General features: G+C 36.5%; 1 protein-coding gene across 9 annotated transcripts in view; it reads right to left on the bottom strand.

Moving 5' to 3' along the window:
- The window catches only part of HERC2 (HECT and RLD domain containing E3 ubiquitin protein ligase 2), a 116,098-nt gene that overhangs the window by 28,149 nt on the left and 66,625 nt on the right, over positions 1–21,324 (bottom strand). For 8 of the 9 annotated variants that reach the window (XM_087759603.1, XM_087759609.1, XM_087759606.1 and 5 more), the window contains 21 exons: positions 21,025–21,133; positions 20,739–20,878; positions 18,852–19,042; positions 16,953–17,058; positions 16,706–16,797; positions 15,949–16,124; positions 14,785–14,896; positions 12,882–12,963; positions 12,639–12,782; positions 11,952–12,042; positions 10,350–10,527; positions 9,814–9,895; positions 9,560–9,731; positions 7,455–7,599; positions 6,540–6,765; positions 5,476–5,647; positions 4,714–4,900; positions 3,788–3,928; positions 3,284–3,475; positions 1,575–1,728; positions 756–863 (listed from right to left, as the gene is read on the bottom strand). In XM_087759603.1, the coding sequence (XP_087615729.1) occupies positions 756–863; positions 1,575–1,728; positions 3,284–3,475; positions 3,788–3,928; positions 4,714–4,900; positions 5,476–5,647; positions 6,540–6,765; positions 7,455–7,599; positions 9,560–9,731; positions 9,814–9,895; positions 10,350–10,527; positions 11,952–12,042; positions 12,639–12,782; positions 12,882–12,963; positions 14,785–14,896; positions 15,949–16,124; positions 16,706–16,797; positions 16,953–17,058; positions 18,852–19,042; positions 20,739–20,878; positions 21,025–21,133 (3,000 nt within the window). The remainder of the gene's footprint in view (positions 1–755; positions 864–1,574; positions 1,729–3,283; positions 3,476–3,787; positions 3,929–4,713; positions 4,901–5,475; positions 5,648–6,539; positions 6,766–7,454; positions 7,600–9,559; positions 9,732–9,813; positions 9,896–10,349; positions 10,528–11,951; positions 12,043–12,638; positions 12,783–12,881; positions 12,964–14,784; positions 14,897–15,948; positions 16,125–16,705; positions 16,798–16,952; positions 17,059–18,851; positions 19,043–20,738; positions 20,879–21,024; positions 21,134–21,324) is intronic. The other variant, XM_087759607.1, reaches the window with a different exon arrangement.

Here is a 21,324-nt window from a genome sequence, read left to right as displayed (position 1 = left end):
GAATTAACACATGCATCTGAAACAGTCTGGGGAAAAACAGGTCAACAGTAAAAGCCCACATCATGACTGCTCAGAAATGTTAAGCACAGGCAGTAACTACCAAGACCCATACACATGATGTAACGGATGGGTGGGTTCAATATAAAATTTGATGAGATTAAAAATATTCCTCTAAAATCTACTGCAAATTAATAGTGCTTAAAAATGAAATCAGAGATAAGAGGATAAAAGACGAAGATTTCACGTAGTGTCATGTACATAGACCAGAGTACAAAACAGAAAGAGAGAGCCTGTTATTTTGGGCATTTGACAGCAGAAGAGCATTTGTCTTGACTGTATGAAAGCTCAAATTTCTGTAAATATTACTTTAAAAAGAAAAAAAGCTAACAAAAGAAGTATCCTTTTCCAATTGTGTTCCAATTTGTTAAAATATACTTTGATTATACAGAAACTCACACGTTAGCAGGAGTGCTAAACACTGATTTTTTACACTCTAACTGCTCTTCGGAAGAGCATGACAACATGCTCTTCTGACAGATTCTCTACATTCAAAGATGCAAGATCACTCTTAGATGTCTGTGTCTAGATCCTACATCTTTTTTAGTTTAAAACGGAATATCAATTTACATAGTTTTTCCTCTTTTTTTAATTGGCATATCCCTCACAATAAGTCAGTCACAGACAGTGGTACATTTCATTCAGCATTTAACAATAAATCACACAAGATATTTTTGAAAAGCACTAGTTCTCATAACCTGATCGGACGGAAACAATTCTGTTGACACCATCCATTATGGTGAGTGGATCATGACGCCGCTCTGTAGAACACTGGCGATCAAATTCTACCCTTAGTCCCTCAGCACCTAAACAGCAATAAAGAGTTTACACATTTCTACAGAGCAATCAATACCACAAACAAATGCAGTATTTTAGAAATCCACATGAAATCAAACACAGTTCTTTGGAAGCCACAGCGCTCATTAATAAAAATAGCTTCCTTTGGTTTAATGACATTATTTGTCTGTAATTTCCTCTCTTTGAAAGGCTTACATCATAGCACACTCATGTGAGTAGGGGCTAGCAGACAGAAGACTATATTCAGAACATTCCAAACTAAAGTTGCAACAGACAAAAAAATGTCTATTTACAGTTAAGGCAAATTGCTCTTTGTTGCCCGTACCTTTTGATAAGTATCTAGGTAACATACTGAAGGAAGCACTAAATGAAAAGACAGCGTTGAAACAAGAAAGTATTTCCCTAATGCTCAAGACTAGAAGATAGGTGTTCAGTTACTGACCCCAAAAAAGACTCAGTCCTCAGCTCTGTAACTGAACAGAGAACAGCAATGATATACAGCTGCACTCACAGCCAGTGAACCTAAATATACGTATTTCACAGGATCAAGATGTTCATGCAGTATGTTAAGTGTTTTAAGAAATACTTTATTATAGCGACAGGATACATAACACGGTTTTGAAAGTTCAATACACATTTTTGCAAGCTAAGGAAAAATTTTATGCGTGCAGGCTTGAAATTAACTGAATTTTAGTAACGTAACTCTAAGAATTCTATACCTGGTATTTTAACTGTGCCACTAGAAGATGTATCATCAGTATATGGATGGCTGCTTTCTACCACAACTGGTTGCGAAGAGAGCCGACCACTTTGTGAATCAGTTGCTACATCTTCTAGTTCAGTAACACACAGCTCCAACAACATATCAGCAACCTAAGAAAAATACACACTTTATGAAAAGTAAGTTCGATTAGTCCAAGAAGTCTAAGCTAACTACCATTCTTCCCAAATTTTAAATAAATAAATAAATAAATAAATAAATAAATAAGTCGCTTGTTTTCTGAATTCTGATTCATAAACCATCATATTCATTCAAAAATACTCTTCTTGGTGTTGTTAAAGCTAGAAAAACTCCTAAAACTAAAAGCCAAACAACATAAGTTTCCAGTAAGTAAATTGCAACACAAATAATTGCTTCCCCTTACAGAAAAAACTGTAAAATCTGAACTGTAAAGCACAGGCCAAGATTAATGAAAAGTGTAAATATTTAACCAGTATGTACTACTGCAAAATATTGTTTAGAGAGAAATTTCCAATAGTACTCATTTTTAAAGAGCAGTTTCAAATAAAAATTCTGACTATCAAGGTTAAAAAAAAAAAACCAACACCACACAAAAAAAACCACAAAAAAACAAACTACAAAAAACACCCACAAACACAAAGCTGTTCAACTACTCACTATTAATGCTAGAAGCAAAAAACCAGAATTAATGTTTAAGTGCATATATAGCGTGCATCTAATTGGGGTGGGAGGGGGACAACTACATATCAAACCCAGAGTATGGGTATACATAGCTGATCATTGAAAATACAGGGAGTAAAAAAAACAAAAGGAAAAAAAAAAATGTAACAGTTTGAGAAATACCACTCAATTGCCCCTACACGAATAGCATCAGTTAGGCTCTCCTCCAATCCTAGTGTATTTGGACAGAGATACTGTAAGATTTCATCGTTTAAAACTGAAGCTGTCTTGTCATTTATACCATAAATAAATAAATAAAATGCTCAATTCAATGCACACTCCTTAGCAAAGTCATTATTCACCTTTTTGGTTAGAGAAGCCAAGTTTAATAAAAGAATACAAAATCAGCTTTGCATAATCACTTCTGATGTTTCAAACCAGTCTTAATTTATGGCTTTGCACTGCTTAACTACATCATATGAGCATCTTAAAAGAAATGCATTGTTACTCATCAGAAAAAATTATTTGAAGGGTAAAGCTATAAGAAACATTAAACAACTTTCAGTTCATTACTGTAAGCAGATATTCTTTAAATAATTTATGATTTGTAACATTCTTTAATATAGCTGCTGGTATCCAATATTACAGCATTTATTAACTCTGTTTGACAGTTGTCCCAAAAAAACCCACACCCATGGATACTTTGTAAATAGAAACTTCAATGCATCAAATGTAAATCTTAAAAATTAAGAAGAATTACTATATCATTAACAATATATTAACAGCATTTTTAGCTAGCAATAATGACTGCACCAATTTGAGAAATAAACTCAGATGCAAAATGAAATCAACATGGAAGATTTTAAACTAACATTCCACAGATCCAAGCAATAGAGCTTGGTTTAATTCAGCTTAATTCCAATATGTTTCTCAGTATGTTGAGCTGCACTTCAAATACAGGAAAATATTCAAGTAAGCTACTATTAAAAAGGACATAGTTAAAACACAACAGAAACAAAACCTGACCTGTGGGTAAGCTGTGCCCATACCAGACAGCACAGCTGAAAGAACATCTCTTCCCTTTTCACCTGCTCGATTGGACACAGCAAGCTTTAGCAGGTCAACCATGACTCGCGTGTCATCTGGTACTAAGAGACTAGTAAACTCATCCAAGTACTGCGGTTCTGGGCCAGACACTTTACTTTGACTTTCCACGTCCTACAAAAGAATCCAAACAAGTTAACAAGTCTCAAGAAGCTTAAAGGCAGTTTAAATCACAATTTGTAAATCTGGGATTATATGGCCTCAAAATTAATCTACTGTTAAATCTGTTTCTCAAGTGAAAAAGCTTTCCTAAAACTAGCCTCCTTTAACTTTGGACACACACACATACAAAAATCATCCCTCTGTCTTTGGATACATTTAAAAAAAAATGCAGTCATTTACAGAATAAAAGCACAAAAAAAGCAAAACTGCTTGACAAAAGCATGGTAAGGACTTAAGTTTTAAGGAAAGTATTGACAACATTACTTCTTTGGTTTTTGTCATGGTTTCTGCAATGATACTGGCAGCTCCAGGATCATCTGTGACTGGAATGAAAGGACGGGAAGAGGCAGCAGCAGCTGAGGGAGTTACAGCAGACGGTGTCACAGCATCTTCTGAAGAAACAACCTAGCCAAAACAAATAATAACTAACAAAAGCTGCAAGAAGATACTGTAAAACCTTCAAGAGTCTAATTATTTATTAGAAGGGCTTACGTTCAAAGACAGCAGCAATTTAAAAACAGCCATAAATTCAAAACCAACAGATTTGCTCCCTGTACTTCTAGCTTCTATTTTATGGTCCTAGCACAGCAAACCAGCCAACACCCCCCCTGAAGGCCAGCTGCTACAAAAACATGCAATAAAACATCAGTGCCTGCAGAGAAGTCTGCAACATTGAAGACAAGCCCTAACAATACATGTCAAATTAATAGTTTGTTAAAGACCTCTTCAGCAGCAAGCCTTTTCTTTTTTCTGCTTCTGTTAGCAGTTGGGAATCAACAAAGTAGAACTCCATTCAGGTTCTCCTGTTCTACATTAGTTGCTATAAGTTTACAATTACATTTCATTAAATAATTGTCAAATATTCCCTTAGTCTTGACTTTTTTTTTTTTTTAAAGATCACTCCTGTGAAATGAATTTAATATCTGATCAAATGGTTAATATTTTCATGCTAACTCTAAACACTACTAGAAATCATCACAATTGCATTTAAGTGACAGTGCATTCTGAAAGTTCAAAACTGATTTCACACTAAAATTTTAGTTTTTCCAAATCTGACATACACAAAGTACCCACTCCCGAAATTAGAGCATGAAAGAACAGTTTAATCTCTGCTATTATCAAACTAAATCGGAAAATATTTTTCAGCTTTACTGTTAAACACTGTTGCAAAAATTCGTTTCACACTTTACCTCCCCTCTCCTGTCCTGCCATGGGTTTGGGCTCAGCCTCTCTTCTATATCTCCTACAAGCATGCATTCCTCTCCATTTGCAGGGCTTCCTGTAGAAGTAGCATCTGATGGGGGGGCTGGCGAAGAAGAGGGACATTCTACTGGTGCGATCATACTTGCAGGCATCAATGCTCCAACAACTGCATCCCTGAAATCATTTAGGACAGGTTAACATAAACCTAATTATACTCCCTTGTTGAACTTAGAAAAAATGATTTAACTTGTCTTAATAAAATAAGGAAAGGTTTCCAAGCTCTGGAATTTAGAGAGTAGTTTATTTGCATTCTCCTTTGGGCCTGATGCTTAAATACTGTGTTTTAAGGCAATTATTTTACATGAGTTCCTCTTCAGAAATTTTAGCACAGATACTCTGTTCTCTACCAACAACAAGGAGGGCACTGTAAAGTTGTGTTGTTCTTTCCACCTTGCTCCCCACTGCTTCCTCCACATCATCTATCATGATTTACTTACACTCCTTGTACATGATTTACTTGAGCATTCCTAAATAAACAATTTTTTTCCCCAGGCACTGGGAGCTTCTGTAAAGAAAACATAACAGCATAAAGCTAACATCAACATCAAAAGAAAACTTAAATGAAGCTTAGGCCTATCCTGAGGAGTCCAAACTTGTGAAACAATTTATACCTCACTAAAGAGACCCCAACAGATGGTAAGCTATGTCATCTTTTGCTCTGTAAAAGACAAGAATGTTCGCATGCCTACCTGGCATACATGATTTGTAATGCCATCAATATATGAGATAACGCCTGCTGTTTGGCCACGTTCCCATCAAGCGACAGAAGAATCTTAGCAAGGGACGGGCGATTCGGCTTGGAACTGTTTGCCCCACTGATTTTGTTACTGGCAGCAGAAGAATCTGCATCTGAAGGAACACCTGGAGTGAGGGGAAAAAAAGAGAAGGAGAGCTTTTTTAATGGTGTACTACATAACTGAAACTGATTTATCTAATTTCTTAAGTCAGAAAGAAGACTGTAAAACAAAAGTCTACAGTAGATTCTTAAACTGCAGTGCCTAGAGTTACAACATTAAAGTCAATACGGAAGCTTTGCAGCAAGGACTTTCATAAAATAGTGCTCTACCTTGTTACTTACTCATGAAGATTAAGGCAATACAGATATAAATATTTTGGTGATCAGCATCTAAACCAAGTTTTACTTACACAGAAATTTCTCAAATAGCAAGAATATTTATTAGGTACGCTTAAAAATATTAATCAAATATTCTATATATGTAATTTTTGCTCTTTTTTAAATACATTGCCTTGTTCATGAAGAAGCTTAATTAGTAAAATGTTTGTTGCTTTTATATTCAACACAAAACATTGCTGTTTTGTCTTCCTAATTCTTAAGTCACCCACCTTAGAAACAAAAGGTAACAGTAGCATCAAGAATTATAGCAAGATGTAACATGTAAGAAGACCAGTATTACAGTAGCATCCATCTACCATTACCTCCACAAAGCTCTATCCCATATTAAAGACAAAGTCTTTAGGGCATTTGATAAAGCATGTTGCATTTTAATTTCCTGAAGAACAACGAAAGTTCAAACTAATGCTACTTCTGAACAAGTTCTTTACAACTTCCACTTTCAGGAAGAGGTTTTGTTGGGGTTTTTTTCAAAGGTGTGTATGGTTTTTGTTGTTGGTTTCTTGTGGTTTAAAAAAACCCACATTTTTCTTTTTGCACTCTTCTATCACCTATTAAACCACACACACAACTAACTCTCCAATGGCATTAATAAAACAACGTAAGGCAATAAATACCAACCAAGATAAGAAGCACCTAAAGGGTCCCGCGCTGTCTGGAAAAGTACTGGTTCATGAACAGATGGTGTAGCTACATCCACTGTTGTCCATGCTACACTGTGGGAAGACCCACAAGCAACCCGGGTGATTTTCTGGCCTTCCAAGCCCTGGACAAGAGTGGGCTTTCTATTGACTGTAGTAGTTCCATTGCCTTGTTGCCCATGGTCATTGTCACCCCAAGCATAAACCTGCCAGTAAAATTTCCACATATTACTTTGCTTCACTGGTTGCCTCATTTAATTGTTTTCTTAAAAAAATCCCACAAAGGAATATTAGTGATTTGTACTATTAATCTAGGACAATTACCTATTGCTGTGACTTTTTCCGCCCCCATGAAATAATGCAGGCATTATCATACATTAAAAGAAAAAAAAAACCAAAACAGCACTTTATCAGATGATTCATAAATTATTGCCAGTTCATAAATCACCGGTTGATTCATAAATTATCCCATGTTCACAGCGAACAGTAAGTTAGAAGAATGAGTTGCACAGTAATTACATTTGGGATCTGAATCAATACTATGATAATGATAACGCTGGATCACAGCAGAAAAATCTGTCCAGAATGCTATGACTGCCTCAGCATTTCATGAGTGAGAAGCAGGAAACTGATCATGCAGAGAATACATAAACTAGGGAAGTATTACAAAAGCCACTACGACAACAATATTTAAATTCCAATAATAATATGAAAGGTAATATACTTTAAATTACAATCATGCTTATATTTATTCAAGACTTTAAATGGAATAAAAATTTCTAATGATATTTATTTGCTTTTTAATCAGCATCGATGCTATTACACTCTTCAACACTTTAGTTTATTCCTTTCTGGATCAAGGAAAAAGGGGAAAGGAGGATGATGCACAACATACCTGCCCAGCGTCAGTAACCGCTAGACAATGGAGCGCGCCTACAGCCACGTGCACGATCTTTTTACCCCTCAGTCCTTCCACAACTTGTGGCTTTCGTACATGTACATCTGTGCCATGGCCTAGCCTGAAGTAGTCGCCCTTACCCCTGCAACAGATAGTAAACAAAAAATTCAAGACAATTATATTGCTTACACATTCCTCTGTCAATGCAGCTTCCTGAACCAAAATACTTCCTTTACCACTGGGATTAAACACAAGCACCAACTAGCAAATTCTTCAAATTTGAATTACAAGGGCCTAAAAATGAGGGTAACTGCAGTTCCGTGACTCCGTAACTTTTCACTTCAGTATAGAACAGGCATTTATGACTATTTTTTGTATGTAGTGCCAACTGTGATTACACTGAATTTCCTCAGTTGCAGAAACATTGCAATTACAAATACCTACAAAATTGATGTGTTTCCATAGACTTGGACAGATTTATACTATTGAGGACAGACCTAACAATAAACAGACCCTTTGACAAGTACAATCACATGAAAAAAATATACGGGAACAAACATGGTTTTAGAACTGAGTTTTTTCACACTGTTGCAAGCCTCAATATAGGTTCTCAAGCCTCCATAATTTAAATTCTTCTAAAACTGTTATACACAAACTGCACTAAAAATATACCATATGCAAGAGTAATGAAAACACCTTAAAATGCCTCTAAGAGCATCAGTAAAGAAGAAAAAAAATCCTGAGATCTCTTCCACTGTTTTTTAGTAACCAGTTCTGCTGCTTACCACCACCAACACCAATTTTTCTCAATTTATGCTGGAGGTGAATGTGATATATGGGACTATTGCCTACCTAAAGTTATAACACAGAAGTTGTGATTTTTCCCTCAAATCAGTACAAATTCAAGAAGATAAGAATAAAAGTTTAGAAGCAACTCAACCATTTTAAAGCACAGACATGCACACCTGAAACAGACCCAAAAATCTCCTTGTAGTCCTGTAATGCCATGAAATAGCTGTAGATTTTATGACTAGATATAACAGTGTTAAGACAAACTGGGGGAAGGAAGGAATGAACAAGAATTTTGCAGAGAGTTCTTAAAGACTGACAAATTCCCTTTCCTCTTACTCCTTTTGTCACTACAAAAAATTGATTTAAAAGAGGGAGGAAAGTGAGAGAGACAAATACAGTTTCCAGTGGCCACTCTGAGAAGTCACATCTCCGCTAAAAGCTCTTCTCCCTATTAAAAATAGAAGTAACTTATAAAAATGGAAGTTTCCTGGATTTCTGTTTGTATCATTCATCAATTGCTGACAAATAATAAAACAAAAATGACCATTTTAAAGTCTTCTTAGCTTTGATATACATCAAACAGGTCATAGTCTTATTACACAAGGATGGGGTAAGACCTTGATCTGGTTAGAGCTCTGAAGTTGACCTGCCATACAATAAGCTCTCAAATTTTACAAAAAGTTTATAAACTCAAAAAGCCAGGTTTGTGTTCAAAACAAAGCAGAAGTGAGCAGACAAATAGAAGAAAAATAAAAAGTGTTTCTGAATAACCCTCAGTAATGATTCCATACCAGTTCTTGCTTTGAGGCATCATTACTGACAACTCGGTGGCCTTCTGAGCAGCAATGAGCTCTGCAGAGACCCTGTGTTTCCAAGGAAGTTCTTCCCATCTCCTCTGAACTCTGGCTTACTTCCTTACTCTACTACATCCTTACTCTCTCAGTCTCTGCTTTAGCTGTAGGCTAAGTACGCCGAAGTATGATTTTCAGGTTCTCTTTTTCCCACTCTACTCCTAAGTCTTGAATTAACATTTCTTTACACACTCCATTGCTCCCAAGAGAGGGAATGATCTTCTCCTTCCTCCAGTAGTTCAGTAAGACCCAGGCATCCTAACAGAGTACAATACACAAGTGAGCATGCTACAAAACACAGAGTAATTGAACAGATCACAGCTTGTCTCGAAGAGCTGCCAGTTTAAAAGACAAAGCACACAGATAAGGCACAGATAGAGTTAGGGCAGTCAAATGGCAATAAATACAACACATACTTAGCGATTGCTTTGTTAATATTTTCTGGCAAATGTAACATACCATGTCCACACCACTCCTGACTTGGTCAGTGCCAATGAGAACTGTGCACCACACTCAATCTGACAAACGCCTTGGCCGTTCAGTCTTTCAATGTTCTGAGGAATGTTGCATCCTTCACTTCCTCCTCGGCCCAGTTTTCCAAAATCACCATCACCCCAAGAAAACACCAAACCTAACAAACACCAAACTGCAGGTCAAACAATGATCACAGTATTCCCATGTGCTAGAAAGCTTCTAGAACAAGATATTCCTACCTTCATCTGTCAAAGCAAGAGTCTGAGCATCTCTGCTTCCACAGGCAACCTGAATGACTCTGTGGCCAAGGAGCACTTTAACCTACAAAATAAAAAAGTAAGCAAGACATTTCAAAGAAATTATGTTTTAAAAACCTTACAGACATTTTCAAGCTCTTATGACTGATGTTGTTCATTGTGCCCAGCCTGAGCATGCCATTTAGCAAAGGCCTATCAAGCCTTGCTCACTCAGGATCCAACATAGCTCCATGACAGCAGTAGCTTCCAGCTGTGTATCAAAGTAGATGCAGGACATAATGACAGGTATAACAAAGTAGACGAACGTTTAGAAGAGCACTAGCCATTCCACATCACTTCCCAAGAAAAAGAGAGAGACTGGATCTTTTTGGCCTTTCTGAAATAATAGCTTGCCTGTTAATTTTGTTAATTTGTCTTCATACTGCTTTCACGGTTTATGGCTTTACTTTAGCTTTATTTTATCATTTATTAAACAAACACATTTGCATTTCATCAGAGACAAGAAACATTTATTTTACCATCTTAGGCTTCAGCTGTGTGGTATTATCTCCATGTCCTAGCCTTCCATACTCTCCAAGACCCCATGTATACAGTTCACCACTAGAGGTAATGGCAGCACTGTGGGAACTCCCACAAGCAATATCACGGATGCGTTTGGTTTTCAATGCTTCTATCAATCTGGGTTTATCACAATTCCTAGAGAAAATGAGTAAAGAATTAATTGCGTTAATTACGAAAGAGTTGCACAATATACACCAACCTTCATAATCGAAAAAATTTTGTGTAGTAACTAATAGTACCTAAAGATAAAATAAGATGCAACATTATGATTCCAAGACATACTTTTTAGTAGCAACATAAACCTAAAGTTTACACTATTTTAATGTACTTCGAAGTTTATTTAAAGACATATTTTATGTATATGCTACAAAACAGGTGACAAAGCCAAAATACCAAGGTGATGGATCCATTAAAAAGTGTGAAAACTGATATCGTGTCATTGCCCAAAGTTGAGCTATTTGTCAGAAGCAGTTATTTCTCCACTCTGTGGACACAGAGCCAGATAGTAAGATTAAGAGATGACACTCCCATCCCAAGTTTGCTCTTATGAGAGAGAAATTAGAACTGGAATTTACTGTTAGGCTTCTACGAGAGTACTGGAAACTTCTACTATCCATATTGTACAATATTCTCTAAACTCAGGGAAGTGTTTCAACTCCAGGTTTTCTAATATTAACTGTGTATCAGAGCCACTATTAAGGTTTTATAAAATTATGCACAGCCTCTGGAAAATTTGCTCTCATGAAATGCCCAAGAAGTCCAAGTCTCACTTCTGATAAAATTATAGAAAACATGAGGCAGTTGAACAATAAACAACAATACTGCTCTAATCCAGACTTTCCCTTTCATTGATCTGACACACATACCCTTATGAACATGTATTTGTTGTCATGTATTAACCATCTGAGTTGAGCATTGTAATTTTTATGTATTCTGAGCAGAATGACAAAGATTTCCCCATAGGCTATGTTTTTTTTTTTTCTTTCAAAACATTGTTCTGTGGTACAAACAAAGAAAAATCCTGAGACAATTCAAATTTTCCTCAAAGCTGTCCTGCAGAGGATTAAACTATGTATTATTGAAAAGTGTAAGAAATTTATTTCTGGCTAACAAGTTTGTGAACAGAAGTCTAAAGAAAAGGGTTACAAAATACTCTGTCAGGCTTACATTATAAATTGTTACAGCTCAGGAATGTAGAACTGCTACGGTTTTACACCTCAAGGCACCTCTGTAAACCTTACCTTATAAAAGTAACCAAAAATGTCCAAAAGTGTGCCATTTCATCAGTGACATTCAAAAATGCTATGAAAGACTTTAACCACTAAGTATGTTTCCAATTATTATATTAATTGAATGCCTCCTTTTTAAATGACTGAAGACTGCTACAAATGCTGCACCATATATTGACATACACTGATGAAAAAAAAAATCTTTTCACAACACGATTTTTTATTCCCGTTGTATTAAAAATCCTGTCATTGTCAATAGCGGTGGTCAGCTGTGTTACATGCAACACAAATGTTCTCTTACTGAAATACAGACAAATTTGGTATCCTTACATTCGACTGAAGTGACCAAGTTTTCCATCATCTCCTTCACCCCATGAAAATACCTTTCCATCAACAGTTAATGCCATAGCATGACGGCCACCTAAAAGTGTAAACATAAATTTAAATTTTCAAGCTTTCAAGCAGGCAGCAGGTCTAGGAAAAAATCTCAGAAATTTGACACTGCTGTACTTCTACAATGTAACTGTACGAGCCTTTCAACCCAATAGGCGTTGCTTATTTTCTTCAGAGTTTTTATGTGATTTAATTTAAAACACAAAACTTTTCTGAGGTTTCCTGACACATTAAAAAAAAAAAAAAAAAAAAAGAAATAATCATTCAATTTGCTATTTTCAATGCTGCAAGAAAAAACAAAACCAAACCCACCACTTAGTAATATTCAAAAATGAAAACAGTTTCTTTGGATCAGACTGAAAAACTATTCAGAAGTTACCATATTTAACTTCCAGCAAGTAAGAAACTGTATATCATCTAAATTCATAGATTTTAGTAACAGAACCATTAGATTTAATCTGACATTTTACGCAACAGACAGAATTTAATAACCTGTAATTATTTTAAAATTTTTTAAAAATATCCGATATGCTGGGGCATCACAGCACCCAAGAAAATTTCAAAGCAACTATTTTCAGGCTTAATATGCTTCTTTATGTATATAAGAATAGCAATAGTCAGTACCTGAGTGAACAGCCACCTTCTTTACCACATAGTTACTAAGAGCTGTAATCTGGCGGGGAATAGGCACAGTTCCACTAGATATTCCTAAACCCAGCCTTCCATTTGTGGCTTCTCCGCAGGCATATACTTTACCCTCTACAGTCACTAAAATGAAGAGAAGAAGTTTGAAACATCATTTATGTTTCACAACTCGAAATCTGTTTCTGCCCTTAAATAATTACATTTATTTTAAACTTCTATTACCTGCAAAAAGGCTTTTGGATCCTCCAGCTACTTGTACAACATTCAAAGCAGACAGGGTTTCAGAAAAGGAAGGGACCTTTATCTAGAGCAGATAGGAAATAAAGATCGTTACAATACATTTTAAGATTTTATACTTTAAAAAGAAGAGCTATTCTGAAATGATAAACCAGTTAATCTAACAGGTACCTTTTTTTTTTTTTTAAAAGACATTAAACTCCCCATTATTATTCAGACACTTCACACATACCAGTTAATATACACCAGGCAAAAGACAGAAACCAAGAAAAAGCATTTAATACTGAAACCATAATAAATACAAAAACTGAGAAAAAAATAAATGTGATAAAAACAAGGATTTTCCTTTTAGTAAAGTTGTCTTGAGAAAACTGAACTCAGTTTTGAAGAAAGGCACAACAGCAAAATAAACCTAGTTAAAAGTGTTAACCAACCCACTTCAAATCAGCATACAGGAACACAAAACCACAACTGAGTTTTCAGTAGCAAAATACTTCAGCAATCTGGATTAGAGATCAGCTCAAAGGGGGAAAAACAACAAAAAAATCCACCACACCAGAAAAACCCAGACAAACAAAAGGGACCAGGAAACCTATTTTCTCCATTACTACAAAGAAGTCTTTGATCAAGTTGTGTATATATATATATAAATAGACATCAACAATCTCTTTTCAAGTGTTTTAAATCAACATACATTCAAACCTGGCATAACCCCTTCCATAATAAAAGTAAATATTTAGTTATTTATTTTTATGCAGCTAAAGAGATAAAGTTTCTAGCAGACTTCTTCATTACAGTATATGGGGAAAAAAAGTTTGAAGGACATTTGAAAAGCCTTAAATTAGTTTTTGAATTACTATCCTAATTAATCAATTTATGCATTTAATAATATTAATACCTGTTAAGAACTCAAAGATAAAGTGTGTAAGTTCATGTTAGCATGTTTTTTCCACTAAAAAAGTTTAATCTTTACAGAATCAGTTCATATCTACAGAGGTATCTGATTTCTTTTTTTTTTTTTTTTTTATCCCCTCGCTTCTTCCATTCAACTGTCCTATAGTTCTCCCCTTTTCTAGGTGGGGGGGAAGCACGTCAATCGAACAGAGCCATAATGCTGCCTTCAACATGTTTGGAGCAAGAATGAACTGAAATCTGCACTTCTGCACTGAAGCATTGATGGCTTTATGCACCAATAAAACACAGGATGGAGAATACAGTAACAGTTAACTTTTTGGTTTCTTGAAAGGCACTCTACGGATACAATAGCATATGTTTTATTTACAGTATAAATTAAAGAAATGCTCTCCTAACATACTTTTCAGATTAATGATATCTTAAATTGATTAAACATTCGCCATGTATCTCCCATCTTGCATTGTGTTAGCCATTACGTATAAATGGCAGGGCTAAAATTCCTCTCGTATTACACTGAATTGTAATCAAGTTATACCAATCAAAAGATTACAATCCAACTTTTTTTTTTTTTCTGATTACTGCACCAGCTCCAGGTACAGGTAATACATAGAAAAGTTCACCAATATCTTCATTTCACGCACGCAAACTCAAAAGGAACAGAATATGTATAGCGCGCTACACATTTTTAGAACAATTAGTTCACTATTGTCTAAAACAAATGATTAAGTGGCTGCTAGAAATCAAACTGGATTTCAGAATAACAACCAAAATGCAAATTTTCTCCAATTTTCCACCCACCGGACATCTACATGTCTTAACAGAAAAAAGCCATTAAAACCTACTCTTTGTAGCTTTTGGTAATAAACTTTAAAATTCTGATTAAATTTAAATTAATTCTGAGTCGTGCGAGACCTGCACATTTTATTTTTAGCCGTGTGCGTTTTTTACTAAAGTATGAAAACAACAAACATACCTTGGAACCTTTTAGCCCTCCCAATTGGTCTTTGTCATTCAGTCCCCAAACAAAAACTTTGGTTCTTATTGTAGCTGCCGATTCAAGCCCAGCTGCCTTCTTTCTAACAAGACTGAACATATTGAGAAAAAAAAAAAGTCAGTTTAGCAACCTGCATGCTATAGCCTAGGCACCTTTTTACTGTATTTACTGATTTTACAGTCTGGAACAATTTCAGTACTCAAACTACACTACCATAGTTAAGTGGTGGCTATAACAATAAAAACCAAAAAAAACCCCAGAATGTTTTGATGAGCTGTGGGAAATATGCACATGCCACATACCAAATATAAATACATCAAGCTTTTAGCTAGATGTCCTGGTTTCAGCTGGGACAGAGTTAATCTTCCTCTTAGTAGCTGACATAGTGCTGTGTTTTGTATTTAGTATGAGAATAATGTTGATAACACACTGATGGTTGAGTTGTTGCTGAGTAGTGTTTATACAAGTCAAGGACTTTTCAGCTTCCCATGCTCTGCCAGGTGCACAAGAAGCTGGGAGGGGGCACAGCCAGGACAGCTGACCCAAACTGGCCAAAGGGCTGTTCCATACCATGTGATGTCATGCTCAGTATATAAAGCTGGAGGAAGAAGGAAGGGGGGGACGTTCAGAGCGAGGAATTTGTCTTCCCAAGTAACCATTACGTGTGATGGATCCCTGCTGTCCTGGAGATGGCTGAACACCTGTCTGCTGATGGGAAGTAGCGAAGGAATTCCTTGTTTTGCTTTGCTTGTGTGCATGACTTTTGCTTTACCTATTAAACTGTCTTTATCTCAACACGCAAGTTTTCTCACTTTTACCCTTCTGATTCTCTCCCCCATCCCACCAGGGGGAGTGAGCAAGCGGCTGGGTGGGGCTTAGTTGCCAGACACTAGGTTTTTAACTCCAAGTATACTGCAGAAGCAGAAGAGTTGTACAAAATGCTACCACCTCACCAGTATGATAAACTTAAGGAAGTTATTTATCAACACATGACCTACTTACAATTCTGACAAACTAAGATACTGATTTCTCTTTACTACCATTCAACCTAATTAAGTTGCTCTTCTTGAAATAATCTCCTGACTGGAATATATAGGCACTAAGGTTCTTTATCATTTCTCCCCTGCCCCTGCAGTTACCTACCTCCCAGTGTTAGCTTTATCGTCATCCTCTTCCTCATTATCAGAAGCGAGGAAAGGGACTGCAGCCAAATCTTCATCCTCCGCACGTATACGTCCCAGTATGCTGAGGCCATGTATTTTGCAATCAATCCCAGAGCTTCTGCACTGCTTAATTGCAATCTCAATATACCTGTGGTACTAAGAAGAAAAAACTAAATTGCCATCTTTCGGGTCCTATATAACTTTGTAAAACATAGGAAAGAATTAGAACTTTTGCTTGACTTTGTCACCTTAACAAAATGAATCTGCAACGTTAAATATTTGGCTTTTCAGCCGTACATAATTCATACTTTAAGAGAAACATATGGCCTCATTAATTTGAGAATGATTTTACTTCCCATCTTCTAAAAATTCTTTACACATTCCTCCTTGCTGTTACTGAAACAGATCAGAACTACTATCCAAAATAAGCTTTATCACCCACCAAAATTATTCCCAAATTTAAGTTTATTGGGATGTCTTCTTGGTTCATAGGTATATTGATTTACATCAAAAAAACTAAAATATCTTTACTACTAAGGCTATTATAGAGTTACACTGTGATTATGGTAAAACTTACCAGGATAATTAACTTTACTAAACTGCCAGAAATAGTGCTAATTTAGAGGAAAAGTAAAATACCATGTTTTAATAATCAAAACATTGCTTTTCATCTACCTTTTACAGAAAAATATTTTTCTCGTGCATACAAGAGTAATTCTCACACAAACTTCACTTACTTCTGTACAATCACTGAGAAGAGGCACTGTGGTGTCTGTAGGATTTATATTGATTGTCTTTAGCTCTATAAGGTTATTTAAGGAATTCCCCCCTAGAAAGAAAAACATTTTAAGAGATGGTGTTTGTTTCATAAACAGGCACTATACACCTTAAATAGATAACTATGTTAACTGAAACCAGATAAATACCTACTGTTGAATGTACAAAAAAAATATTTTTCAGACTTCTCAGAGAACATACACATACCTGAAACTACAACTAAAGAGGGCATGTAACTGCTGTCCGCAGGGTCCACTATCATCTTTAGTCTGTGAACAAGAACATCTGGAAAAATCTCCAAGCGAATCCAGTGCTAGGGGAAACACACAGAATTTTGTTTTCAGATGGTACTGTTAGAATCACGGTATGGTTAACAAGAATAAATGTGTGTTGTTTTTGAAGAAAGCATGAAAAACATTTGTGAATGGTACACAACAGCTGCAATGCATGGGAACTGGCCACAGGAAAATGACCTTGTGAACTTCTTGCCTGTCCAAGCTCCAAATACAAGACAAACAGTTGCAGCAAATTATCTCACCCAAGAGCAACACCATTGAGAAGACTGAGAAAGCACAATACCATTGGAGGTCAAGAAATGGTTACAGCCTGTAGACAACCCGAAGGAAGGGTACTTGGGAATATTCTCAGCATGGCCATCAACTGAGCATCAAAACACACTGGACAGAAGCCTAGCCGCAAATCCCAGTCCTTAGACTGGCCACAGTGCAGTGCTGCAGGCCAATAAAACTGGTACACCATAAACTAAGGAACAGTACTTGTATGGTTTTATAAGTGATCTGGATGCAGGAGTCGAATGTACATTAAGCAAGTTTGCCAATGATGCTAAACTAGGAGCAGCTGTGGACTCCCTCAAGGGTAGAGAGGTCTTGCAGAGAGATTTGGATAGACTACACAGCTGGGCAATCACCAACCATATGCAATTTAAGAGCAAGTGCCGGATTCTCCACCTGGGATGGGGTAATCCTGCTTATGCATACAAACTGGGGGACAAGAGGCTGGAGAGCAGCCCAGCGGAAAGAGATGTGGGAGTTTCGGTTGATGGCAAGTTAAATACGAGTCAACAGTGTGCCCTGGCAGCCAAAAGGGCCAACAGTCTCCTAGGGTGCATCAAGCACAGCATAGCTAGTCGGTCGAGGGAGGCGATTGTCCCACGCTGCACTGGTGTGGCCCCATCTCGAGGACTGTGTGCAGTTTTGGGCACCTCAATATAAGGAGTACATCAAACTATTAGTGTCCAGGAGGGCTACCAAGATGGTGAAAGGCCTCGAGGGCAAGACTCATGAGGTCACTTGGTTTGTTCAGCTTGGAGAAGAGAGGGCTGAGGGTACACCTCATCACAGTCTACAACTTCCTCAAAGGGGGCAGTGGAGAGGGAGGTGCTGATCTCCTCTCTCTGGTGAGCAGCGATAGGACACGACTGAAGCTGCATCAGGAGAAGTTCAGGTTGGACATTAGGAAAAGGTTCTTCACTGAGAGGGTGGTCAGTCACTGGAAAAGGCTCCCCAGGGAAGTTGTCATGGCACCAAGCTTGTCAGAGTTCAAGGAGCATCTAGAAGATGCTCTTAGTCATATGGTTTAGTTTTAGGTAGTCCTGCAAGGAGCAGGGAACTGGACTCGATAATCCCTATGGGTCCCTTCCAACTCAAGATATTCTATGATTCTGTGCAACTGAGGGAGTGCTTGGAGACTTTTAGCTACTGAGAGCATAGGTGCTTTTCGTACTGCAACAAACTCACTTAAGTAAAATATAATCAATGTGATTGTTAAGAACAATTGTCATCAGTTACTATACTGAAAAGGCAATTGTAACCATATAACCAACTACAGAATAGAATAATTACCCTATATTTCAAAAATCACACAAGTACCTTATAATTCACATTAAATAATTAGAAAGATGAAGAACAGCTTTAAAAAAACAGGCACATTTACTATGAAGAAACATAGTTTTGTACTTCAGATGTCTGTTTTTACTACTCTTCTATCTTACATGAAGGTAACAAACAAATATATTTGACTAAGGTCAATACTTATCCTCTTAAGAAGAAAGTAAGCCAGAATAAACCAGGTATGGCTTAAAGTTACCTTTCCTTGTGAGCCAGAAGACTGCCAGCACTGCTCACTACCATCAATAAGACGTGAAGCCTGATTCACAGAGGATGAGACATTCAAATTCTTAACTATTCTTGACCAATCATCCAGTAACATTCCCCGCTGGCTACTATGCCGTCTCTTCAGCTGCTTTCCAGAACGCCCACAAAACACCGGAGACTGACCTGCATGATTAAGTGAAACGTTAAGTATGTACCTCTCAAAGAAAATTGCTTTTATTAAACCCATAAGCAACATGAAAGGAAATATAACAAATCAAAGATTTCAGGTATGTAATCTAAAAGTAGAATACAGAAGCATGTCACATAGGTATGGTAATACTACTCACACTTAAAGGGCATAGCTCAAGATTCATTTTTTTTTTTAAAAGGAGTTTCAAGCACTTTACCTGACTACAAGTTTTCATACCTGTCATTTGGGATAGTCACACTTTCTATTCTTACACTTATGGTTGATTTGTAACAAGAAACCAAGCATAATTTAGTAAAAAAAATAAACGTTAAAAAATTAAGGAAAATTATTCTCTTCAGGAATGTAAGACACTACAAATAATTCCTAAAATCAAATGATAAAACATTACAGGGGCATGCAATCTTTAAACTGACAGAATCCTTAAAAGACTAACATTCTTGACTAAATAGCCACTTGAAAGGGTCCTTCCTTTTGAAATAAATCAAAATCTATGATGATACATACTTCAAAATACAGGCTCACAGCACATGAATTTTGTACACCACCATAGCATATGAAAAATAACCAACTAACCCTCAACAGAAATCCCTTACAGGAGAATAGACATAGCTAAGTTACAACACTCAAAAATTCCAAATCTTGTTCAAGAATGAGGTGGTTTTGTGAGCTGTTGATTTCCCTCCTGCAAAAACCCACTTCCACTTCCCTTCGCTGATCTTTGTGGCTTCTAGAAAGCCTGACTAAAAAAACATTGTAACTCCTCTAGCCTATCCAGAGCAACAGGAAGGACTACAGATTCACAACATACTAGCTGTTACAACCATATTAACTGATTTCTTAATGGAAAGTCTTTCTTGCTCTTTAGACAAACCACCACACACATGTTCATGATTTCTAGCAGGAAATCAGTTTTATTCATTTTCCAAACCAATTAGACCAGCTACATGTAAATATTAAGAGGTTTAGTCCAGATGCCAGCATCACCTTGCAAATACTAGGAATCAGACTGATTTTTAAACAGGTGGAGAGAAAAGAAATAAAAGCTAGTGTCAGGTAAGTTTTGCATAATAATGCAAAACCCAAAAGTTTTGGAGTTAAAATGGCTGCACCTGTTCCTGCCCTAAAAACAAAAAACTGAAATACTCATAATCAGAAAAGGTTTCCCTTTCCTACCACACCTCTCTGGAGTCTCCACACCATGGAGGAAATGAGGCAATAGCCATCACACACTGATAGGCAAAATTGCTGAAGAGCAACTGAGGTGTAAGAAGGTATCTTAAGTATTTCAAGCTGCACCCACCATCATGAGGATTCCATTCACCTACATTTAGGCTGATAGCAAAAGGCAGGAGGATTAAAGAATTATACTTTTTACTCTTGGTGTAGCTGAAAACTCAGTTCTGACATAAAGAGTTACTGTCAAGTAGCCATATTTTTTAAACTTCTTTAACACTACAAAGAAAGCTTCAGAGTTGATGTTTTGGTGTAGTGCATTATGTGCAATTGTAGCAGTGCTATGATCTGCCGAAAATGTCTTGTTGTCTAGACAGTCAGTCTGAACACTAATTCTTCATTATGTTAAGGAGCTGAAATTTAAAACTGTTTTTTTAAAAACAAATTCAATGCGTTTTAAATTAATCTAAGAAACACTTAGATTCTGAAACTTACCTGGTTCATTTATTCTGCCAAAAGTATGTCGGGTGTTATGCTTCCTGGTTTTAAAACAGGTTTCACAAAAGTCAAAATCATCACAGTTTCTGCATTTGAATCTAGGCCCATTGATAGGAAACATCTGACAGCCATCACACCTGATTTCACGAAAGAACGAGTAAATATATTTCTAGCAGTTTTCATGGTACAAGTTAATTGTAACACCAGTCAAGATAATGGAATCAAGACAGTAAGATTAAAGGATAACCCATATACATTAAGAAAAATGTAAATCATCACTTACGTGACTCCAGGATGAATGCTGGGGACCAGTTCCATTTCTGACAATAAGCCAGTCCAATGAGACTGCTGAGGAAAGTCTACAATGACATCTTTTCCATTGGCACTAAAAGCTGTGACAAAAACATGCAGAAAATACCATGTGTTGCAAATCTCCATAAAATGAAGCAGAAAGTGTCCAGTGCAACATCAGAGCAGAAACATGTTATAAAAGCAGCTTTCAAAAGCAATCTTTTATTTTAATGGAACTATGTATTAACCTAATCAGATAGCCTAGAAAGGGGCAGATTTTTTTAAAGATACA

The sequence above is a fragment of the Nipponia nippon genome, unplaced genomic scaffold (assembly GCF_047370975.1).
Source record: "Nipponia nippon isolate SJK-2023a ecotype South Korea unplaced genomic scaffold, ASM4737097v1 scaffold_2, whole genome shotgun sequence".
Classification (NCBI taxonomy): domain Eukaryota; kingdom Metazoa; phylum Chordata; class Aves; order Pelecaniformes; family Threskiornithidae; genus Nipponia; species Nipponia nippon.
Note: the sequence above shows the minus strand (reverse complement) of the source record. Positions and strands in the feature narration are given on the sequence as shown.